At 36.0% G+C, this 26,725-nt stretch overlaps 1 protein-coding gene across 1 annotated transcript; it reads left to right on the forward strand.

The window, feature by feature from the left end:
- Positions 1-11,151: 11,151 nt before the first annotated feature.
- On the forward strand, positions 11,152-26,379 carry LOC143237757 (BTB/POZ domain-containing protein kctd15-like). Its single transcript, XM_076477318.1, has 3 exons — positions 11,152-11,609; positions 15,285-15,449; positions 23,834-26,379. Exons 1-3 carry the CDS (start codon positions 11,470-11,472, stop codon positions 24,489-24,491), a joined length of 963 nt encoding a protein of 320 aa, XP_076333433.1. The 5' UTR covers positions 11,152-11,469; the 3' UTR covers positions 24,492-26,379.
- Positions 26,380-26,725: the final 346 nt, after the last annotated feature.

Consider the following 26,725-nt stretch of genomic DNA (forward strand, 5'->3'; position numbering starts at 1 on the left):
TGGACTATAAAAATGTTAAAACAACAAGACAACTTTGTAATAAACGTTAATAACACGAGCCTAGACTAATCATAACTTAACGCTTTCATTTCTGGGTGTTTTTTGCAAATTTTGGAATTTACGAGGTGTCCTTTTTGTACTATTTTCTTTCGTAATGCCACAAATAGGTCAGTGCCGCGGCCTGTCGTTCCGCGTATTCGGATCCCCGTCACACCGAAAATGTTCACCTTTTCAGGTCAGGGGCCTTATAACAACGGTCAATTCCACTGTTTTTTGCTAAAAGAGTAGCCCAAAAAGTTAGTAGTGGGTGGTAAGGGTTAGTTGACTTCCCTCTAAACTATTACTGCTAAATTAGGGATGACTAGCGCAAATAGTAGCCCTGCGCATAATTTCTAAATAAAACAAACTAGCATCGCAATTAGGGTTTGGTTTGAATTTTGCGCAAAACTACTCAAGGGCTATCTGCGCTAGCCGTACCTAATTTGGCAGTGTAACACTAGAGGAAAAGCAGCTAGTCATCACCACCCACCGCCAACTCTTGGGCTACTCTTCTACCAATGAATAGTGGGATTGGCCGCCACTTTATAGCATCCCTCCAATGGGCAAAGAGGGCGAGCATGTTTGGTGAGACAGGGATTCAAAACCGCGACCCTCAGATTTCGAGTCGAGTGCGTTAACCACCTGGCCACCTGGTCAATTAAGGAACTGATTGATCATGGAGGAGGTATAAACTTGTGTCCCCTCACGTATATTTGTTTTTACGAAAATACCCTAGAATATGATGAAATGAATTTATTGATACTTACAAACCAATGAAATTGCAAAGTAAAACATATACTTTTAAAAAGGGTCTATTGCTATTATTTTATCATACGCGTCACACTTTACTATTTATTATTATATTCGCAATGTGCGGTGGGTTCCTGATGGCATTGGGCCCTGGGCATCTGCCCCTTTGCCCATTGGATAAAACGGTTCTGGCCTAGTTATGGCTCCATGCAGCTTCTTTCTTATGTTGGGAGGAGAAAATTTTGTTTAATCAGAAGCCCAGCATGACCAAGTGGTTAAGGCACTCGACCCGTAATCTGAGGTCGCGGGTTCGAATCCCTGTAACACCAAACATGCTCGCCCTTTCAGCCGTGGGGGCGTTACAAAGTACGATCAATCTCACTCTTCGTTGGTAAAAGAGTAGCCCAAGAGTTGGCGGTGGGTGGTGATGACTAGCTGTCTTCCCTCTAATCTTACACTGTTAAATTAGGGACGGCTAGGGCATATAGCCCTTGTGTAGCTTTGCACGAAATTCAAAATAAATAAACAATCCATTAAGTCTTTCGCAGCTAAATTAGGAATCGTTAACGCAGAACTTCCTGGTGTAGCTTTTTTTTAACCATCCAGAGTTTTGTTGTTTAATAGAAGAAATACTGAACAAATAATTAACTTACGTACATTACAATAAATAAGTAAATAAAAAACAATTAATTTCATAGTACAGGGACGTGAATTTTCATTTCAGTATGTTCTACTGAAACAGAAGGAAAATAATTCTCACGTTCGTCTTTCATTTGGTTTGCACCAAACGGTTATGCATCACCATCACGAATCAGTGATCCAACAACACGCACGTGAGATTGTTTTGTTTGTGTTAGGGTAAATCCACTGTAGACTGTTTGCTGTCTCTACCGCGGGGATTTAGCCTCGGATTCTAGCGTTGGTAAGTCCGTAAACTTACCGCTGTCCCGCCATAGGGACAAAATTTGAGGACTTCTGGAGCTAATTTGATAATGCTCATCATGATAAGAGAATCGAAATTAATTTGAAATATTTACTTTTGGCATTGCGAAAAATCAAACATATATACCATTTAGTTAGTAGCTTCTTTAATAAATGTCTTCTGTCTTTTTTTTTCTTAAAACCCGTGGGAGTGAAAAAAATAGGATACTTTACTGAATATTTGCCTGAAAAAATAATGAAACTTATAATCGCAACAGCGCAGTGGTAATTATTAGTAAACATTTTATTTGATTTCATCACCACTTTTGGATTTCTAGAAAACCTGAAAACAGTAGTAACTGGCAGACTATTTGATGAACACAGAAAACCAAAGAAAGGAGCCATATTTGTCATGTTTGTTTTCTTTCTGGTGTACTACAATGCGCATTAGCTACAACAGAAAGCATAAACGTCGTCGCTTGTTGAATCAATAATATACAAAACACAAAAGGCGCAGCCAACTCAGGGCTGAGTTCTTGACGGCGCTTGATTAAAAAAACCAAAAACAACTTTGTTCAGTTGCAAATATCGCCGTTTCCAGTTTGTTTTAAATTTTGTACAAAGCTACTCGAGGCTATCTATGCTTGTTTTGTTTTTGAATTTCGCGCAAAACTACACGAGGGCTATCTGCGCTAGCCATCCCTAATTTTGCAGGGTAAGACTAGAGGGAAGGCTAGCTAGTCGTAACCACTCACCGCCAACTCTTGAGCTACTCTTTCACCAAAGAATAGTGGGATTAACCGTCATATTATAATGCCCCCATGGCTAAAAGGGCGAGTGTGTTTCGTATGACAGGAATTCGAACCTGCCACACTCAGATTACAAGTCGAGTTCCTTAACCACCTGGCCATGCCGGGCCTAGGCTAGCCGTTCCTAATTTAGCAATGATAGACCAGAGAGAAGGCAGCTAGTCAACATTACCCACTGCCAACTCTTGGACCAATCTTTTACTAACAAATAGTGAGATTGATCGTGACGTACTACCGCCCCCACGGCTAAAAGGGTGAACATGTTCGGTGACAGAGATTCGAACCCGCAGCCTGCAAATTGCGAGTCGAACGCTCATTTCGCCGGGTCATAATATAAGCCCCTGGAAAAAATAATGAAGGCGGTGTTATGAATCTCCGTGTGTGAAAGAATTGAAATGAGTTTTATGCCCTAAAGGTAGCACGTATATTATCATAACGCATCACATGACTATGTACGTTATCTTCCGCACGGTCAAACTGATTTAACACCGAGTTTCAAAAGAGTATTCTAAACACTGGAAGTGACTTCTTAAATACGATATATATTTAACCATATAACTCCATGATACTTTACAGGTATTCGCACTCACGCCGCGAGAGAAGGTCCGGTACGATCAGGTGGGTAACGCACTCGACTCATTGTCCGAGGGTCGCGGATTTGAATCCTAGTCACACTAAACATGCTCGCCCTTTCATCCGTGGGAGCGTTACAATGTGTCGGTTAATCCCACTTTTCACTGGTGAAAGAGTAGTCTAAGAGTTGGCGGTGGGTGGTGATGACTAGCTGCCTTCCCTCTAGTCTTACACTGCAGATAGTTCTTGTGTAGCATTGTGTAAAATTCAAAAACAAACAAACCAACGTCGCTAGAAACCGGGTTCGATACCCGTGATTGGCAGAGCAGAGATGGCCCTATGTGTAGCTTTGTGCTTAACCACAAACAATCACCGAGCCCTTGATTTATTGTTTTATATGTTTTGTTGATTCCATAAGTTCTAAAGAGAACATTACAACGTTTTAATATATTCACACAACCAACCTCGTGTTTTCCACTTAACAGATAATCAAGTAATTTTACGAACACTCTCACTCTCGAACCAGACTACCTTCTGTCTCTCGAGGTTAAACTCTCCAAATTAATGTTGCCATAGTTTGCTTCAACCTTAATGTATATTACTTAATAATTACTGGTCGTTCTGTTTTTTTAATCGTCCACGAGACGGGTATAACGTGTGGAAGGGAAAGAAAATCAATCCAATATCAAATAAGTTCTTACATCCAACCACGTCCCTAACAAAATTTGTTAGCAACTAAATATTTTGGTCGCCCAAAGGAGGGTCCTATGGAGCGAACTCAAACAGAGTGTTAATTAAGTCTTTCAACACAAAAATTATTTGCCCAAAAATGAAAATTCCCGGAAGGAATTAAAAGAAAATACGAAACACCAGACTTACTTTATTCAGTATTTTTTTATCCTTTTCTAGTGAAAGTAGATACATTAAAAATGGGCCTAAAAATAAGGGTTAAGAATAGTATTCGCAATATTCTTTCTAAAACCTATTTTAAAAATTTCATTCTTAAAGTGTAAATAATCACCCTCTTTCTTATCAAATTAAACTAATTACATATGATTTTTACCAAAACAAAAAGGCTTTTAAATTAAATTATCTAATATTAATTTTTATTATTCGCGTGTGTGCATTAACAACGAGAATAATAAGTAACCAAGGGTTCTCCTTCTTCTAAAAAATACCCAACACTCAAAAAAGAATTGACTTTTCAAACTACTTTAAATTTAAAATTACAACAATTTAACATATTCTATCATTACCTCAAAGATTCACTTTCCACGATAATATTTCTCTTATTTAACAAAAATTGTATAGGAAATCGTAACTTATCTTTTAGTGTTGTGACACAAATTATCAGTGACGTAGTCCTACGGAGCCAGGAAGGAGTGCTGACCCCACATTTCGTGTTCAAGGGTAGCGCCGCTCCCATACCTCTAATGCAGATTATTTTCCGTGTTGTTGTTTGTTTTTTTTATACATTCAAACGTTGATCGATTGGTTAAAATCCAGTATTCAGTTTCCCGCGGTAAACACGGCAGATAACACAATGTGGCTTTGCTTTAAAATGATCAACCAATCAATCTAACTCATTAATTAATAATAAATTAGTAATCATGGCGGCTGTAATAAGTAATCAGTTTCATAATTAGCTGTTCCGTTGGAGGGTTGTTGTTGTTTTTCTTAAGTGGAAGGCTACACAATGAGCTATCTACAATTTGTCCACTAGGATTGTTGTTGTTTTATTAGTGGACAGCTACCCAATGAACCATCTGCAATCTGTCCACCACAGGAAATGAGCCTGGATTACTCTGTTTAAAACTACCTTACTGCAAGAAATATAAAGCTAAATTACAGGAGTTCATTAATTAAACATAAAACTCACATTTAACATAATTGATTATTTGCTACTGTCGATTATTTTATGTTCAATCGTTCAAGCAAAACCACGTCATTAGATTTTGATTTTTAAATTACTACAAACAGATGAGATTAAATATCATTATGGCAAATACTCTTGACTGGAAATCTGAGGGTCACGGGTTTGAAACTCCATCATCGAACATGCTCACCGTTTTCTTCTTATTATTGTTGGGATTTTCATCTTATAGACCAGAGAGAGACAGGTTCACTTGGATCTATTCCGTCTGTCTGTGCTTTTGTTTTGTTTACTGGTAAATGTTCACAATGATACCACACGAGGGTCAAAGTAAACCACACTTGCTCCGACCCCTTTCAGGACAAATGTCAATGTGGTATCCTCATTAACATTCTTATGTTGCGTGTAACGTCTCTAATGTTTGCTATTGGAAAGTTTTACATTTAAACAGTTCGGTATATACAAACAACACATTTCACTAGTTATTGACTAACACAAAAACATTTTACATATAAAAACCTGTTTTTAAATATCATAATATCAGTCCAGAACTAGTGTGGGTTTTATTATCTAGTAATAGATGGCCTTTATAAAATATATATTAACAGAAGAGAGGTACTTAGGTCTACTTTCATCACGTATGTAATAGTGCTCACCCTTTCAACCTTTGGATTGATTTGTTTGAACATTCGCACAAAGCTACAACCGCCCGGCATGGGCAGGTGGGTTAAGGCGTTCGACTCGTAATCTGAGGGTCGCGGGTTCGAATCCAGGTCGCACCAAACATGTTTGCCATTTCAGCCGTGAGGACGTTATAATGTTTCGGTCAATCCCACTATTTGTTGGTAAAAGAGTAGCCCAAGAGTTGGCGGTGGGTGGTGATGACTAGCTGCCTTCCCTCTAGTCTTACACTGCTAAATTAGGGACGGCTTGCACAGATAGCCCTCGAGTAGCTTTGTGCGAAATTTAAAAAAACAAACAAACAAGCAAAGCTACACGAGGGCTGTCTACGCTAGCTGTCCCTAATTTAGCAGTGAAAGAGTAGAGGGAAGGCAGCCAACTCTTGGGATTGACTGTAACATTATAAAGCCCCCATGGCCGAAAAGGCGAGCACATTTGGTGAACGAGGATTCGAGACCGCAATCCTCAGATTGCGAATCAAGCGCCCTAACCAATTGGCCATTTCAGCCATGGAGGCGTTGCAGTGTGACCATAAATCCCACTGTTCATTTTCAAACGTTTTTTTAATAAGTGAGACAAAATAATTTGTATTTTGTGTTGTTGTTTTTTTTTAGCTATAAGATAAAGTTACCAATATAAATCATAATCCGAGGGTCGCGGGTTCGAATCCCCGTCACACCAAACATGCTCGCCCTTCCAACCGTAGGGGCGTTATAACGTTACAGTCAATCACACTATTCGTTGATAAAAGAGTAGCTCATGAATTGGCGGTGGGTGGTGATGACTAGCTGCCTTCCCTCTAGTCTTACACTGCTAAATTAGGGATGGCTGGCGCAGATAGCCCTTGTGCAGCTTTGCGCGAAATTCAAAACAAACGAAACCAAAATAAACACAAAATACAGGATGATCAACATGATGACTGTCATGTAAATTCATCGATATAGTCTGTTTATATATTTTGCAGTTAAGCACGAAGGTATACAAAAGGCTATCTGTGCTGTGTCCACCACGAGTATCGAAACCCGATTTCTAGCGTTATAGGTCAGCAGACTTACTGTTTTGCCGCTGGAAGTTTCATCAGTATAATAACATATAAATAAACAAGTATGAATATTAAGACAGTAATAATAAAACGTTTCGATTACTGTAACCATGCCAATGGTTTGAAAAATACAAAATATTAATAACAAAAAGGTATTGAAGACCTATTAATCTAAGCAGAAACAAAACCCATGGAAATAGACAAGTTGAAAATGTTAGTTTGTTTTGGAACAAAGTCACATTGAGCAATCTATTGCGTCCACCGCGGGTAATCGAGCCCCGAAATTTTGCGTTGTAACACCGAGTGGTAAGTTTACGGAGTTACAACACTAAATTCTGGGGCTCAAGAGTAAAATTTAGCCAGTTAATTACTTAATAAAGTACTTTGTCTAGTCATTTATAACTTAAAAAAACGAAAACAAACTTTTATTGTGACGTTTATTGTTTATTTAGGATCAACAGCTTTATTATTTAATTTTACGACTATTTCAATTTTCGAAGCTTTTGTGAACTGGAGTCAGTACGTTGTTTAAAGAGAAAAACGTCATACCTTATATAAGTATAATGAACACTAGTACAAATTACTTTTAAAAAATTACTCACTTTCATTAGTCAGTCAGTAGGCTATGTAGAGAGCATATGGGAGGCATCAAAGATTAAACGATGGCTGTCCAGCATATTGCTTACATTCACACTTAACAATAGTTTTAACTACAGTATAATGGGTTTCAAACATGAATCGTGATTTTGACCTTTATGGCTAATTTAACTTATTTGTATTTTATCATTGTTCCTGTGAATTGAAGGGCCTTAAATCAAAGTCTACAGCATATACTGAAGTGTACGTCATTATGATTCCAATGGTGTGTGATGTATTTTGTATGTATGGTGTTTTGAGGTGTAAATTACTATAAAACGCGCACTCTTCTTCTTTCAAATTGTCAGGGTTAGCTATAAGAAAGTGTGAAAAATGATAAGACGAATTTCAGAACGAGCTTCATGTTTATTTCTGGTGTGATATATTTGATTTCATGTTTACTTTTGGTGTGATATATGTAACTCCGTGTTTATTTTTGATGTCATATATTTGGCTTCATGTATACTTTTAGTGTGATATACTTGGCTTCATGTTAATTTTGGTATGATGTATTTGGCATCATTGTTACTTTTGGTGTGATATATTTAACTTCATGTTTATTTCTGGTGTATTATATTTGACTTCATGTTTGCTTTTCGTGTAATATATGTGGATTATTTTTGGTGTGATATACTTGGCTTCATGTTTATTTTTGCTGTGATATATTTGACTTGATGTTTATTTTTGGTGTGATATATTTGACTTGATGTTTATTTTTGGTGTAATATATTTGACTTCATGTTTATTTTTGGTGTAATATGTTTGACTTCATGTTTATTTTTGATGTAATATATTTGACTTGATGTTTATTTTTTGGTGTAATATGTTTGACTTGATGTTTATTTTTGGTGTAATATATTTGACTTGATGTTTATTTTTGGTGTAATATGTTTGACTTCATGTGTATTTTTGGTGTAATATGTTTGACTTCATGTTTATTTTTGATGTAATATATTTGACTTGATGTTTATTTTTGGTGTAATATGTTTGACTTGATGTTTATTTTTGGTGTAATATGTTTGACTTCATGTGTATTTTTGGTGTAATATATTTGACTTGATGTTTATTTTTTGGTGTAATATGTTTGACTTGATGTTTATTTTTGGTGTAATATGTTTGACTTGATGTTTATTTTTGGTGTAATATATTTGACTTGATGTTTATTTTTGGTGTAATATGTTTGACTTGATGTTTATTTTTGATGTAATATGTTTGACTTGATGTTTATTTTTGGTGTAATATATTTGACTTGATGTTTATTTTTGATGTAATATGTTTGACTTGATGTTTATTTTTGGTGTAATATATTTGACTTGATGTTTATTTTTGGTGTAATATGTTTGACTTCATGTTTATTTTTGATGTAATATATTTGACTTGATGTTTATTTTTGGTGTAATATGTTTGACTTCATGTGTATTTTTGGTGTAATATGTTTGACTTGATGTTTATTTTTGGTGTAATATATTTGACTTGATGTTTATTTTGGTGTAATATGTTTGACTTGATGTTCATGTTTATTTTTGATGTTTATTTTTGGTGTAATATGTTTGACTTCATGTTTATTTTTGATGTAATATATTTGACTTGATGTTTATTTTTGGTGTAATATGTTTGACTTGATGTTTATTTTTGGTGTAATATGTAATATATTTGACTTGATGTTTATTTTTTGGTTTAATATGTTTGACTTCATGTTTATTTTTGGTGTAATATGTTTGACTTCATGTTTATTTTTGGTGTAATATGTTTGACTTCATGTTTATTTTTGGTGTAATATGTTTGACTTCATGTTTATTTTTGATGTAATATATTTGACTTGATGTTTATTTTTTGGTGTAATATGTTTGACGTGATGTTTATTTTTGTAATATGTTTGACTTGATGTTTATTTTTGGTGTAATATGTTTTACTAAATCCATTTCACGTTATTTCCGACAGTATTAAATCACTTCTGAGGCACTTGTACGGTAAACTACCAGCTAAAAACAAACAGCATGGTAACTATTATTATTAATAATAAACAATGCTTATGACTGGTGTGTTTATTTGTTAAATTTCACCCATAGCTACTTGCGGGTTATCTGTACTAGCCATCCCTAATTTAGAAGTGACAGAGTAGATGGAAGACAGCAAGTCAACACCATCCACCGCCAACTCTTTCACCAATGAAAAAATGGGATAGACCGTAACATTATAACGCCCACACGGCTGAAAGGACGACATGTTTGTTATCAGGATTCGAACCTCGACTCGCATGTTGATGGCGAAAAGCCGTAACCACCAAGCTATGTCATGCTTCTCACGACGGAGACATATTCGTTTAATTTGTCATATATGTGCCAATAAACAGGATTCTTATAAACTAATCAAAGTAATTAATACCATATTTAAAAATAGTATATCATAAGTATTGATTTCCTTGGCATTGATCCATTCACCACTTGTCTCTGGATGTATGAACACAAATGGATTGTTGACACCAAGTAACTAATTCAATGCTAAAGTAGTTCTTTGCATGATAATGTTCTTAACTGGTACTTTTTTGTTACCAAAACTACATGAATGAGACAGTAGTTTGATAAACCTGTGTTATAAGGCATGTTTGTTCACTCTTTTGTAATATTAACTGCCGATCAGAGTAGCCCATGTATTTGGATGAAACTATAAGTTAACCTATCAAATAGTATAATTGATTAAATACAACCTTTATTGCGTTTATACTTATCAATATTAGAATGCTTTATATCATCAAGTGAGTACCATCGCTGTTATCGATCGTTTCGGCCGTAATCCCAATAATACCAAATGAGATTCAGCCAGGTTTGGAAATGGAGGCTAGTCCTAAACACATATACATACTAAGCTAACAGAGTAAATCAGTCTGTATAATAAAAGTATACTAATATAAAAAGAAATACAATTAAAGAATAATGGCATTCGTTATACTAAATAACTCGGTGTTAATAAAAATAATATATAAATAATATAGTATACCTTACATAAGAAACTCAAAACACTAAAATTACCCCACACTTCTTCATTTTAGATAGCTATTGAAACAATCAGAATTGAAACATGGAAAAAATCAAGATGAAAACAAAACAAAAGATATAATTATATTCAATAAGAGATAGTATAAAGTTTCGTCACGGTTCATTCTAAATTTATCCCAACGTCAACAGTATACTATATTGTTCCACTTGTAGAACTAACCATTTTACAATATTGATTTATTGGTAATAAGTGATTCAAAGGGTGAAAGAAATGTTTATGGTTTACTATCCTTCGCATAAAAACAACCCTTACGTCAGTGAACAATGACGAATCCACACTGGTGATTCTGAGGTACTGTATTACTGTTTTCCAAAGAGCTGGCCCGGCATGGCCAGGTGGTTAAGGCACTCGACTCGTAATCTGAGGGTCGCGGGTTCGAATCCCTGTCACACCAAACATGGTCGCCCTTTCAGCAGTGGGGGCGTTATAAAGTTACAATCAATCCCACTATTCGTTGGTAAAAAGAGTAGCCCAAGAGTTGGCGGTGGGTGGTGATGACCAGCTGCCTTCCCTCTAGTCTTACACTGCTAAATTATGGACGGCTAGCGCAGATAGCCCTGGTGTAACTTTGCGCGAAATTCAAAACAAACCAAACCAATCCAAAGAGCTTTCTCGGACGTACGTGTAACGTGTCAATAGTGTTACAACCAATCGTTTGTTCACATAAAACAACGCGTGTGTACAGTACAACATTTTGCCTTGAGAATGGAACGTTAAGCGAGAGATAAATCTGATCCAGTTTCCAGCCATTAGGGACCACCCGATGGGTGTGAATTTCTTAGCTCTAGGCGAAACGCTGATAATTCTTGTTGTGCATAGGTTTGTCCTTGAATGGCGCAAACCTACAATGCTTAATAACAAAACGTCTACGTACATGAAAAATAGTACCTTTATACGTCCGCCGGCAATTTGCTTGTGGTTGTGATTAAGCCTAACCACGTGTAAGTATCGAATCGTCTCGCGCCTAGGAAACAATTCAGTTTACGACAGTCTGAGTCCATGAAAGTCTCGCACTTTACGAACTCCATACTTTAGTTGAACTGTTTTCGTCAGATAGTTAGACACATACGGAACACCAGGCCTAACGGATGGCAGCCCGAAGCTCTGAAACTTGCCCAGTTCCCGGGAAAATCTCTCCAGCCATACCTCGAGCCAACCTGAAACCTTCAACCCCGGGAATTTTGGAGTCTACGGCAGCATCTTATGCAGACAGGATTGCTATAGCACGGTAAGTATTTCTGGATAGTTTTTGAACTAGACAATTGGTTATTGTCTGCTATGTTTGAATAATATTTGAACATGTGTTACGGATTTGATGTTCTAAGTACTTGTGAGTTAAAATTGAAGCATGGTGTATTTCAAAAACATTATTTCGATACCTAATCCAGACCAACCTCTTAATGATAAAAAAAAATAAAAATAAAACTTTTTATAACTATTCATAAAATTACGTCCTGTTGATGCAGACGTAGAGATAAAGAACTAGATGCTTCCACTATTACCAATGCCTTTACGTCTTTGTTTGAAATTAAACAGAAAACTACACAATGGGCCACCTGTGCTCTACCCACCACAGGTATCAAAACCCGGTTTCTAGCGTTGTAAGCCCGCAGGCATATCGCTGTGTAAACTAGGGGCAAACCAATATCAACAAATTCACCATGGCAATTGGACCATTAAAATACCTAGACATATGGTAGCCCAAGAGTTGGCGGTTGGTGGTGATAACTAGCTGCCTTCCCTCTAATCTTACACTGCTAAATTAGGGACGGCTAACGCATATAGTCCTCGTGTAGCTTTGCGCGAAATTAAAAAAAAAAAAAACAATACATATTTTCATATCTTCGTGTTCAATTACTCGAAAAATGAAACTAGCTACTTTATATGCATTTATTCAAGTTATTTTTTTAAAGAAAGTTACTTCGAAATACTTATGCACTGTTACCTAGAATAAGAAATATTTTTATGACGCAGTAAGTGTTGAAAAAGGCAAAGCGTGTTTACTCAGTGTTGCTGCCAAAAAAAGAAAAATCGCGTTCCGCACTTTGGGACCGTGAATACGTTATAAGAATGACAGAGAAATCTAACTTTTCGATTAGTGTCCCATAAGTTGACGATTGGTGATGCTTACTAGCTGCCTTCCCTCTAGTGTATCAGTGAAGAAAGCTCTTATGGCACTGTAGCGCCGAATTTCTTGTCCTGTAGACAATTGGCATTTTAGATAACATTTCTGTCATGGGTTCAGCATAAGTTGATGAATTCTGTGTATAAAGTTTACTACATCCTGTGAAATGACCTTTGACAAATAAACATAAGTCAGTGGTGTTTTCCTTTCAATATGAATGTTTATGTATTGTGTTCTGTATCCATTGCAGGCATCAGAACCAGATTTTTAGTGTTATAAAACATCAGACGTACTCCTGAACTACCAGGCATCATTCTTTACGGACTAAAAGAAATGTCATAAAAATGACTGTAGTTTGTTATGATTTTCTTTCCATTTATTTGGTATAAACGGATTATATACAGAATATTACATAGAATTCGTTGGGGGGGGTTGGAGTAATCATAAAGCTGGATAGACTAATAAATGAACATTATTGTTTTTTTTTATTCTTTTATACCTTCATGATGATGAGAAATCCATTTAAAGTAAAAAATGTGTTCTCGAGACGGCTAATATTGGTATTAAAACTAATTAAAATAAAGTACAGAACAACGTTTCGACCTTTTTAGGTCATCTTCAGGTTAACAAAAAGAGTTTGCAACCTGAAGATGACCTAACTAGGTCGAAACGTTGTTCTGTACTTTATTTTAATTAGTTTTATATCCATATCAGCTATCTTGAAAATACACTTTTACATCTTGTACGACAAATAAACTGATATTTTTAATGACTGCAAGGCGCGACATTAATAGCCTATGTGGGCTATTTTCGTTTTTACGAACGTATTGAAGAAGAGATAAATGTTATATCGAAAGAGTTTAGAATATACAAATATATATATATATATATATATTATATCAGGCATGTGGCTGTTATTGTTAATATTCAGTTCTAACCACAATTCGTTCATGCCGTCACTAGATGTTCAGTCATTCAGCTGTTAACCATTCACTGAAAAATAGTCGTAACGTTGTTCTCTTTTTCAATTTTCTGGTGAAAATAATTAAATATCCAGTCCACGTGACGATAGAAAATTTCTGTATTCTCTCCTATAAATCTTCTTCAAGCCTAAACACTATGTCGTTTACAGATGACTCTCCCTATATTACAATAGCGTAAAGAATATCTTATTTACACTACATGACTGATCCACTGACCAACTCAATGTACGCAATAGCTAACATAGATCTAAATAATTCACTGAAACTGAAAGCATGTTTCAAACTATTTCACTCTCCCATCTTCAAACAATTCTCTTAATTTGGTATCAATAATATTCCCTTGAATTTACTAAAAGAATTGACGTCAATTTTTTTTTTAAATTTAGGCCTAGCTTATTTAAACTTTATCATCTTTTAAAAATATCCTAACGGCCTGCAACCCCCTCTGTATAGTAAAAAAATTATAACAAAATATAGCTTATAACAATATTATTATTGATAAATTCGTTTCTTATTGCAATTTGAATACTATAAGAATATTTATTTTTGTCATAAAAGTAAACCGCTTTTCTTCAAATTATCTAAAGCGTACATTTTAAAATATTCATGTGCACATGAAGTGAATGCCTCGTATAAAGCCCAGTAGCTAATATATTCTTTGCGTATTTGATGTAGTAATTTTTGATTCGATATACTAATACTGCAGTGTAGGTATAAGTTAAATTACTTTGTAAAATACAACTACCATTGTTAGTGATTACACAAAGTCACTAAATTGCTAAATCAATAATAAATGCAACTCATCGAGCAATGTTTATTCGCTCGCTGTAGTTAGTCGAATGTTTTCCAAACATATATCTCTACGGTTCACATCGTGGGTTGAATGCAAACAGAGATATCACAGTTACTCCTAGAAAATAATTGTGTGTGCAGCCAATTCATCACAACACGACCATGAACACTAAGCCATTTCCCCTTAAGGCATAGGTAAAACCGATTGCCGACGACCTTCGGATTAAACCTTATATATATATATATAACAAGATGGTCGAATGTCTGTTGTATGTGAAAGTTCTTAAAATGGTGATATCTATAAATGTGTTTGTAACGCAACCAAAACTGCAAAAATATAAAGTCATAGAAAGATTTATTCCACGTCGAATTATTATATGGCCGTGATTACAAAAAGAATCGCCGTGTGTTTGTACTCATTGAGAGTACGTTAACGAAAACTGTTAAATCCATTATTTGATTTAATAAGTTGCCATGATTAAGCCTACATCAACATCCTCCCTGGCGTTTCGAATTTATAATAGGACAAAGTATTTACTATTCGTGAACAGGAATGGTTGTATTAAAATAAATAGTTTAAGATAAAATGCTATAAAAACTTAGACATGATAATATACAAATACATTTCACAAAATCGGACATATTTATTTATGGTCGTAAATATCAGTATTCTCGAAGGACACGATCCATGCTTTAAAAACTCATTAATAAAAATATTGTTTCGATTTCTTAAGGTTCTCGTATGTTTGTAATGAAAATGCATGACATTTGTCAGAAAAAAAAAGCAGGTTAAATAGAGCTTTTGAAAAGTTCTAGGTGGATCATACGCGAGAAGCTATCGTAAGAATACATAGGCCTACTTTATATCCGTGTGCGTTCGAACGTCGTATTTAATACAGAATTTTCCCCGTTTTAGTTTTTGCTGTTATCTTTTTTATGTTGCGTATTATTATCCTTATTTTTGAACTGTAAATTTTTATAATAAACTCACTGTATTTTACAGCTCTTGGATGGATTCCAAAATGATGATGACTTCTATTGAATCTGCGAACTACAGTCATAAAATATCTGGAATCCCGTGTGTGGCAGCAGCTACCCGCTTTACAGCTCCTGTTCATATTGATGTTGGAGGCGACATCTACACTTCTTCTTTACAGACACTTACCAAGTAAATATGGTTTAATTTGTATCTATTATTCACAGTATGGTGCATAAATTTAAACAGAACATAAACCGTAAACAAGGAAACAAAATGTTTGTGTTTTCAAAGACAAAACAATAAGAAAACTAAACAAATTAGTAAATGTTTTTTAAAGCTTAAGTTTGAAACGTCGAAAGGTGGCGAAGCATTGTAAATATTATTTTCTATTTATAAAGCTACGAATGTGGAAAATAACCTTTTGTTCTACCTTAAAAACTATTTCAAATTTTCATTATTATTTTCACTGATAGGAAAACATTCCTCCCGCGGTTCAGTGGTAAGATTTATAATGCTAAAATTCGGAGATCGAATCCCGTAATGTAGGTACAGCGGAAATAGATCACTGTGCAGCGTTACATCACAACGAAACAAGACTTTTCCTTCTTCCAAAATATTCAGAAATGATTTTATTCAATACTCAAGTAAGAATGTTAAATTTGAAGTTTCAGTGATATATATATATATATATATATATCTGATATTTGTGTTTTGTGTGTATGGTTATCAAACGCAATGTGACAATTTTGTAGTCCACATGGAATATTTAATTACGTTGCTCAAATCATTCATGGCCCAGCATGGCCAGGTGGGTTAAGGCGTTCGACTTCTAATCTGAGGGTTGCGGGTTCGAATCCCAGTCGCACCAAATATGCTCGCCCTTTCAGCCGTGGCAACGTTATAATGTTACCGTCAATCCCACTATTCGCTGGTAAAAGAGTAGCCCAAGAGTTGGCGGTAGGTGGTGATGACTAGCTGTCTTCCCTTTAGTCTTGCACTGCTAAATTAGGGACGGCTAGCGCAGATAGCCTTCGTGTAGCTTTGCGCGAAATTTAAAAAAAACAACAACAAACATATAATTCATTGTCTGCTTTACACTTAGCAACATTTTAAAGTTAATTCAAGGAACTATTAGTTAATCGCTAAATAATTTTCTCACTTGAATAAACCAATGTTTATGAGGTAGAAAGTGTTTTAGTTATAGCGTGAAATGTATATAGGCATGTATTAATGGTCATTTATCACTCAATTATAGATAGATCCGGTAAGAAAATGATCAATTGCTTGTACCTGTTGTTGGCTAAAGTTCAAAAAGAGGAGATATAAATTTACAGAATTCAGTAGTAATGTATAATAGAGGGAGGACGTGGTATTTAACTGACGTCCACTACTATATTTGAGAATTTCATTAATATGTTTTTACGTATTTTAATAATTATTTTTATCGATCAGCACTAATCAGAAGTTAATATTATAGCTTAGCTAAATTAAAATGGAAAAAAATGGACTGACGGGAAATATAAAAATCAAATTCACATGAATTTACTTCCCATAGGACACTCACGATTCCAACCAGGATTCAAGAACAGACAGAAATGACAACGTTTGGAAACGTCAGATTTTATCCGTTGCAAAGGAAAGACCTAAACAAGATTATCTGTCACGGTTTATCTTTGACACCAATACTCTAGGAGTGAAGTGTCACGAATTCGTGTTTTTTGAGCACGTTTCAAATTGTTTTTTTATTACTAGCTTTAGGCAAGATTTTCCTACAAGGGATAACCCGTTTGAATGACTATCTACAAGACTCAGTTTTGTTATTTTTTTGACCCGTATGAAATGGACGATATGTCACGGATTACGTGAATTGTTTTGAAACAAGCATAAATTGCTTTAGCTGTTGCCTCTGGTGTTAAAAGTCTTGTTTTTGATGTTAGTTACGGGTTGTTTGTAAGAGGTTAAGAAAGCCATATGCATCCACAAGGTATAGAAATTCCTCATCTTAAAATCTCAGTTACTGTATAACAGGTTAAGCTAAAGATATAGCAACGCACAGTTATTTGTGAAATGTAGCGTCGGGGTCCCCCGGTAGAGAGCAATAGGTCTACGGACATACAAATAAAAAATTCGGGGTTTAATTCCTCGCGGCGGACACAGCAAATACTCCTTTGTGGCTTTGCTATTAAAAAAAAAATTACTCCATGGAACGTCAGGAGTAGATTGGGAAGATGATAAGATCGGCATTTGTAATTTGACTATTGGACTGGCTCTAGCCTCTTTTGAGGGAGGAGGGGAGGGGTCAAAGCTTAATTGAAATTAAGTAGTAATTAATGCAGATCTTAAACATTATAACTTTACGGAGACAAGTATAAAGCTTGAAAACAAGAATTCTTCGTTTTGTGTATATTTTTATGCATTTATTGTGTGTCATATGTTATATGTGTCATTTCTTTGTAATAATCCAGCAGGTCGATTCCCTCTCGGTTAAAACTGTCAGACCAGCCCAGTGATTGATCGACGCATTTTTTGACTATTCTATCCACGAACCACATTTGTGCACTTGTATTGAAACTGTTAGAAAACAAACAAACCTAATAAGCTGACGGCTTTCAGCAACATATTCTTTTTGCATCCTTATCAATAATTATTTTTGTTATATTTCGTGACGTCTTTGGATGATGGATTTATTCACATATAAAATGTGGTCCAACTGATAAGCAATTTGTCGTAAACAACGCGTCTGTCTATTTTCTCTCGAGGTCCTCTTCATTAAATAACTGTCCCACAGCAAACTACCTATACGTCCGAGGGTTCTTAATGTGAAAAACGAGGTTTTGATGATGCCTGTGGTGGGCACAGCACAGATAGCCCACTGTGTAGCGTTTTGCTTAAAACAAACAAAAATCATTGAATAATTAAAAGCCGGTTCTCACCTGATACCGTGCTCGCCCTTTCAGTTGTTGGAGCATTATAAGATGACGACCACTCCCACTATTCTTTGGTAAAAGAGGAGTTGGTGGCTACCTTTACTCTAGTCTATCATTTTTAAATTATGAACGGCCTCCCACTGGCACAGCGATATGTAAAAAGCTAGAAAGCGGGTTTCGATAATCATGGTATGCAGAGAACAGATAGCCCATTGTATAGCCTTGTGCTTAACTTCAAACAAACAAACAATTATGGACGGCTAGCGCCGATAGCCCTCAAGTTCCTTTGAACAAAATTCAAAACAAATTAATCTGATACAGAATACATGCAGTAACATTATGAAACTGAGTGAATTCTCTCCTTACTACGACCTGACATGTCTATGTGGTTTAGGTACTCGACTTGTAATCTGAGGGTCGCGGGTTCGAATCCCCGTCACACCAAGCATGCTCGCCCTTTCAGCCGTGGGTACGTTATAATGTTAGGTCAATCTCGTTATTCGCTAGTAAAAGAGTAGCCCAAGAATTTGCAGTGGGTGGCGATGACTAGTTGCCATCCATCTAATCTTACACTGCTAAATTAGGGATGGCTAGTGCAGATAGCCCTTGTGTAGCTTTGCGCAAAATTAAAAAAACAAACAAAACAAACTCTCGTTACTTAAAAAAAAACAAAAAAAAATATTTCAGTAAAGTCGCTATATGTTTGTTTTTGAATTTCGCACAAAGTTACACGAGGACTATCTACGCTAGCCGTCCCTAATTTAGCAGTGCAAGACTAGAGGGAAGGATGCTAGTCATCATCACCCACCGCCAACTTTTGGGATACTCTTTCACCAGTGAATAGTGGGATTGACTGTAACATTATAACGCAACTACGGCTGAAAGGGCGAGCATGTTTGGTGTGACGGGTATTCGAACCTGCGACCCTCGGATTACGAGTCGAGTGCCTTAACCACCTGGCCATGCCAGGCCTTGGTCAAAGGTAAGAACAATCGAAAAATTCATCATTTTATGTTCCTCTACGGTCATACTCACAGCAGTCAAGATGAAAATTGATGCAAATGTAAGTTTATATTTTCATTCACCCACGATATTGACATATAAATAAGTTGGATTTACGTATTGTAAGTTTTTTTTGTTTTTTTTTTACTCAGGGAGGGGTCAGAAATCACAAAAGAATTGGGGGAAATTTGGTCAATTACTCGGATGTATTTCGGCCAAATTACGAGATTTAATACAAATATAGTTTTTTACATGTCTTATACAGAGATATAAACTGTTTGAGAATATTTATCTTCTGCTCAATTTCCAGCGAGGAAAGCACAGTTTGGGGTTTCTAATTAACTATTCACGTGTATGTCAAACAACTTACACAAGATCTTTCAAGTTCCGCCCAAGCAGTGATATGGACAATTTTGAGTTTTCTATGCTTTTCACGATTTTTCTGGTGTTAAAATCTACCTTCGTGCGATTACGTAGCGCAGACGTACAGCATTCGCGCACGAACCGCGAATGTTGTCCTCTTTCAATTTTTTTTTAATTGGAATTTGAGCTTTATTTATGAATTCAATGTTAAATTATTATTTCTTTAATAATGTAGATGGTAACGTTTAACTTCGAAAACCTTGTATGGTATCGTTTTTATTGATACACATATTGTATATTTATATATATTATATATATTTTGTGAACCGTAGTAGCTGTCTGAGCGTTCTAGTCGGGCATGTATAATAGGTCTGCCTGCATCCCCCCCCCCCCATGATCCTCTGAAACCAACTTTTTTTGAAATTTTTAGGATACTTTTGAAGATTAAATATGTTTCCAGTTGCGCTTTCATGGTATAAGGGGGTTTTCGGGCCCTTTTCAAAATGGCCGCCACCGAAAATCGTAAAATTACACAATATATATGAAATAATCATTATTTGCATCCACTTGGCCTATAATATTTAAATTGTTGTTATTCACTTATGTATAAAGCACAAATTGGACCAAAATATGTAATTTTGAAATTTTGTGACATGGCAGAAATCCAAGATGGCGGCCAAATTTTGTTGCATTTTCGCAAAATCGCTCATAACGTTTGAACCAGTTAACGTATAAAGTTGATTTTGTTGTTTAACCATATGTGTTGCCACATAAGGAATTCAATAGAACCATAATTAGAATGATTCATCCAACTCTAGTCATATTAGCAACATATTAACTGTGCACAATGAGTGCAAAGTGATTCATGCCATTTTCCGAAAAACGTCCTATTATTCCACTCTATACTCAATGCTTCGTACATTTGATTTTCAACATTTTTCTGAACTAGGTACATAACAAATGACCTTATTCTGCTATTTTATAAGGTAATATCGCTATTTTATATAGTATTAATATCACTGCATACAAAGAAAAACCAAGTAAGTATTTATAAAACTTTAATCAATGTAATCAAACTTCACATTGTTACAAGATTAACCATTTGAACATGGACAAACAAAAAAACAATATCATGAAACTACACTGTTTCTTTATACTTCATTGTCCAAGTCGTCGTCTGAGGAGAAGGACTCAATGGTGTTTAGGCAGCTTCCACTCTCCATTAGTTACGGCTCGGCATATGTCCTGGCCAATGGAGAGCATGATGCGTTCAGCTCGTGATGTCTTAACCGTTTCGCTACCTGTCAAAACCAGACCCAGAAACCGTTGAAGTACATGTGCAATCACCCCATCTTGGACAATCATTTCCATTGGGTCTGGGGGCCATTTCTCTTGAGCATCGTCCGCTTGCTCATATGCCTGCAAGATAGCTCCACGAAGGATCATGGCCACATCTCTCATCAGATCTTGTGAAGCAAGCTGTTAAGCCTTGGCGATAGCACTAGATGTTTTGGTGCTGCTGTTGAATACAAGATAAAATGGCAGTTTGCCACGATCTGTCTCAACCAATGTGAACTCAAGTTTGGAACCTAATTCTGGATGTTTCTGTAATTTGTCATTGAGTTTCTCAGCTCTGTAGTGTGGATTGTCATAGCGTGTTTGCTGCAATTCAGTAGCATACAAACGTCGAAGGTGCGATAACATGACAACATTTTGCTCCACTATTATGGTGTTGGAAACATAATCGACAACTTTCTTCAGGGCATTTTGGTGTGCCTTCTTCAGACCTGCTTGTTATTTGATGTTCTCAGGGTCTTTGCTGTTCCATAGCGCAGGGTTTGATGTATACTTCTTTCTGCAATTCGGGTGATACTGGGCTTCACAAACAAAGAATTCTTGCCCACGTATGCGTGTTAGAAGTCTGTCATCATTGCGGCTTGTGGCAATATCAATAACAGTTTGACCGCCACCGTACTCGAACGTTGACGTGGACTGCTGTTCCCAATTTCCTGCAATCTTGACTTTGATACGCCCAACTTTGTTGCAGAATATATAGTCTTTCTTGAACAGAATGTGATCTCCCTGTGTGAAGGATCTACGAGAAGGATTTGATGTGCCTTGCACAGAGTCTTGACGTGCGGTGCTTTGTGATACACTGGTAGGATCAAGCAAGGGAAGCTGGTCCAGATGATTAGTGAATCGCTGGTAGCAATTTCTGTGATACCCATGGTGATCTTGGAGAATTTCTGGGATGAGGGAATATGCCGACTCTTTCCTTTCTGGTGAATCTTTTGGTAGCAAAATCGCCTGTCCCTTATGTTACAAATTTCATTGTACCTTCTTTGTGGATTTGAAAGGTTGGACATCAAAATCAGGTTCCCTGCATTTTTGATGCCATCAGTGTGTATAATACAAACTGGCAGGCGTGATTGTTTTTTAGCTGGACCATCACCAGAATCAGTGCCACCACCACAAGTTTTAGATTTTGCTTTGGGTATGGTAATGCAGACAGATGTTAAAGTGTCTCTACAACTACAATATTAGATCACCGACACCTCTAGGAATAGGGAAAACTCTAAGTCTGTGAGTCTTGTTAACCACCGTCGATTGGTAATTATGCCACCTATAACAAAGAAAGATATTTTAAAATGACGTGTTACAATGCATTATTCGTCATGTTTATAGTGTTTTTACTAAACATGTATATATTGCAACTTATATATCTTATTTGATTACTATGTTATTTTTATATGTTTTACTGATGTGTAGTATATGTGTGTGCCATATGTGACCAGAAATAAATATTTTTAACAATTGTTTATTCAGTATAGACTTGTACAAAATATTTCTAAAAATTGCTGAATAAGGTCATTTGTTATGTACCTAGATCAGAAAAATGTTGGAAACCAAATGTACGAAGCATTGAGTATAGAGTGGAATAATAGGGCGTTTTTCGGAAAATGGCATGAATCACTTTGCACTCATTGTGCACAGTTAATATGTTGCTAATATGACTAGAGTTGGATGAATCATTCTAATTATGGTTCTATTGAATTCCTTATATGGCAAAACATATGGTTAGACACCAAAATCAACTTTATACGTTAACTGGTTCAAACGTTATGAGCGATTTTGCGAAAATGCACCAAAATTTGGCCGCCATCTTGGAGTTCTGCCATGTCACAAAATTTCAAAATTACATATTTTGGTCCAATTTGTGCTTTATACATAAGTGAATAACAACAATTTAAATGTTATAGGCCAAGTGGATGCAAATAATAATCATTTCATATATATTGTGTAATTTTACGATTTTCGGTGGCGGCCATTTTGAAAAGGGCCTAAACCTATACTATGAAAGCGCAACCGGAAACATATTTAATCTTCAAAAGTATCCTAAAAACTTTCAAAAAAGTTGGTTTCAGAGGATCATGGGGGGGGGGATGCAGGCAGACCTATTATACATGCCCGACTATTCGTCTGTCTTCTGTTTACAGCGACTGCTTCCCGCGCTTCGTTTGAAAAGCCGTGCACGCAGACAAAGCTCAACATTCACTTTTGAAAACGACCCGACATGGCCAGGTGGTTAGGGCACTCAAGTCGTAATCTGAGGATCGCGGGTTCGAATCCCCGTCACACCAAATATGCTCGACCCTTTCAGTCATGGTAGCGTTATATAGTGACGGTCAATCCCACTATTCGCTGGTAAAAGAATAGCCCAAGAGTTGGCAGTGGGTGGTGATGACCAACTGCCTTCCCTCTAGTGTTACACTACTAGCACTCGTGTAGCTTTGCGCGAAATTAAAAAAAAACAACAACCAAAACCACTTTTGAAATGACAGGAGAACAGGCATTAATAATAGTGACGTCACATTTTATATTAGAAGCAGGATATTCTCCACTGGATCGTTAGGAACTAATCACGCTATCATTCACATTTCAAAATGTGACGTAACTTAAATAATAAAAATGTAATTTACCATATATTATTGTTAAGTGGCTCTTAGCATGACTGAAATGTTCAACAATTACTTTTAGCAATGGACGGTATAAGTAGGTCAAAGCTTTGGCTCTGAGTGAAATACGTTTAACGTTTTTTAAAGTCAATGAAATAATTTAAACTGATGAATTAACTTAAACGTTTCCCGTCACTGGGTATGGGTATTTTTGATACATTAACTTGAACTATTCCTGTCACTAGGTATGGGTACTAGATTATCCTGTACCGGGGACGGGTACTTTTGCTTATAGTTATATGAATTTTCTTTCTTTTGTAATCAGGCACCCAGACTCTCGACTTGCCCGGATGTTTAACGGGAGCATTCCCATAGTGCTTGACACACTAAAACAGCACTATTTCATTGATCGAGATGGTAAAATGTTTCGTCACATCTTGAACTTCTTACGAACCAATGTGTTGACGATTCCAGAAGATTTCGGAGAGCTGGATCTCCTTCTGGAAGAAGCAAAGTTTTATGACATCTACCCTTTGGTTAGAATGCTGGAGAATACGAAGAATGAGCTCAACAAAAGGAAATATTCCAGTGGAAATGAGTCGAACCATTTCCATCGTTGTCATGGTTACTCGACGTTAAATGGTGAAGACAGGGACGGCGAAAACGGCTTCAAATGTCTAGCCCTTCACGTCAATCCAGATCTCGGGGAGAGAATTATGATCAGTGGAAAGCGCTCCCTAGTGGAGAATGTTTTCCCAGAAATTAGTCAAGCCTTAATGGACGCTCGCAGTGGAGTAACTTGGAACACTGACTCCAAATATGTGATCAGATTCCCATTGAATGGGTACTGTAAACTGAACTCTTTAGAAACTATTGTACGGCTACTGGACAATGGGTACCATATTGTGGCCTCTAATGGCGGCGGCGTTGAAGGTCAACAATTTAGTGAATATATTTTTGTACAAGGAAATATTTCCTTTTAAGAGCCAAACGAATTTCTTCCCCTCTATTTACCGTAGGGGAGGTTTTTTGTTGTGTTTTTTTTTCTATGTAAAACTTTAAGGTGAGTAAAATGAGGTTACAGAGGTATACGAGATGTTAGTAACACTGGGAAAATATTTGTGTTTAAAGACGAATCAGTGTGTTTGTATCACAGTTGGTGTTATGAGATGTCAGTAACACTAGGAAAATATTTGTGTTTAAAGACGAATCAGTGTGTTTATATTACAGTTGGTATTACGAGATGTTAGTAACACTAGGAAAATATTTGTGTTTAAAGACGAATCAGTGTGTTTATTCAGAGCTGGTATTATGAGATGTTACTAAAATGAGGGAAGAACTGATGTTTAAGCACGAACCAGTGTGTTTCTATCACAGTTGGTATTATGAGATGATAAAACTTAAATGAGGAAAGATTTGGTCTATAAAGATTAAAAAGATTAATCTATGTTTGTTTCGTAGCTAGATTCTTCATATAGCTTGTATGTATTACTTATTTAGGTAAGGATTCTTGTTGATTACCATGGTCACAACTGTTTATCTTATTCGTTGTATGAAGTCCACATGCCCTCGAGTCACCCCCATCGTCTCGGGGCACCCACAATTGTAACCCCTATGTAATTGTGCTCTACATACCTCATGATGTACTGTTACGCTTACGTAAGTATATGATATTAAGATGAACGAAGAAATCTTGTAAAATATGGCGTATTATTTATGGTCTGACAGAAAAATAAAACATTTTGTGCTGTTATATAGATATGCGTGCATATGTATGTGAATAAAGATTTAGGGTATGGGAACACTACATGTAAAAATACAAAATAAACTTGTACAAATTATCTGAAATTGTTTTTAACTTTTCAATAACCCGCCCATCTCCCGATACGTCTACAGTCTCTTGACGCTAAAAATCAGGCTTCGATACCCATGATTGGCAGATCACAGGTTGCCAATTGTGTAACTTTGCGCTTGAGAACAACCAAAACCATCCTTTCGATACCTAAAATACTCTCGAAATCAGCCACCTGTTGTGAAAAAATATTATTAAACATTTGTTTAGATTCAACGTTAACGATATGTATTTATACAGTTAAAATGTACAAATACGGATTTTTGTTCTCATTGGAAAAAAACATTCTTTATTTACCCAATTGTAATTCTAAAAATAAAACCTTGTTTAGACAGGATTTAGGAACTGACGTATTACCCTTACGTGAACAAATTATTGTTTATGTAATTACGTTAGGCCTAATTGTTTAAAAGTTTGATATAGTATATAAGTTTAAATGTGTCCAATATGAAACGTAGTAGTCACGTCAACTTCAGACGGAAAGCGTTTTGAAGACTTAAGTTTGTCTCTCTCTCAGTGCTTGAGTTTTATATACATTATCTTAAAAATATGAGTAACATTATATTAAAATCCATTTCAAAATACACGTTAATTAATGTCGCCCGCCAGGAGCCTGTCGTTCCAAGGGTTAAAAGTGAATTAGCGTTAACCCTAAGACCAGAGTTGTTATTTATATATATATAAACCTATATAGGGTTTGGAGATAAGTTTTAATATAATAACATTGTTTCTAGGTTCATGTAACTTTGTAGGTTGGTTAGTAGATAACATATAATTTTGAACGATAAATAGATATGGCAAAGAAAATTCTAACCAAATTATTTGAGGTATTTGCAAAATATATAGTCGTTTGTGATACTGCAGTGTGGCTATTAAAACACCTTTATTTTGATGATGTGTGTGTATATATGTATATATAAGTATTCATATTTTAATTTTACACGAGAATATGTATGAGGTTAAGCATTTTTGTATGTACACAAAGTAAATAAATATTGATTTTTGTAAACTATTAAAAATGTTTCTTTTATTTTCGTTTTTGAATTTCGCGCAAAGCTACACAAGGGCTATCTGAGCTAGCTGTCCCTAATTTAGCAGTGTAAGACTAGAGGAAAGGCAGCTAGTCATCAATCACCACCTACCGCCACCTCCTGGGCTACTCTTTTACCAACGAATAGTGGGACTGACCACAACTTTATAACGCCCCCACGGATGAAAGGGCGAGCATGTTTAGTACGACGGGGATTCAAACCTGCGATCCTCAGATTACGAGTTGAACGCCTTAACCCACCTGACCATGCTGGGCCTGTTAAAAATGTATGTTTACTGCTAATCTCGTTCCAGGAATATCGATTATATGATAAT

This window comes from Tachypleus tridentatus, chromosome 13 (assembly GCF_004210375.1).
Source record: "Tachypleus tridentatus isolate NWPU-2018 chromosome 13, ASM421037v1, whole genome shotgun sequence".
Lineage (NCBI taxonomy): Eukaryota > Metazoa > Arthropoda > Merostomata > Xiphosura > Limulidae > Tachypleus > Tachypleus tridentatus.

Coding starts and splice junctions, on each gene's coding strand:
- LOC143237757 (XM_076477318.1), top strand. CDS start 11,470: ATGGCAGCCCGAAGCTCTGAAACTTGCCCAGTTCCCGGGAAAATCTCT. Junction 11,610..15,284: donor GACAGGATTGCTATAGCACG/GTAAGTATTTCT, acceptor TGTATTTTACAG/CTCTTGGATGGATTCCAAAA. Junction 15,450..23,833: donor TCTTTACAGACACTTACCAA/GTAAATATGGTT, acceptor TTTTGTAATCAG/GCACCCAGACTCTCGACTTG.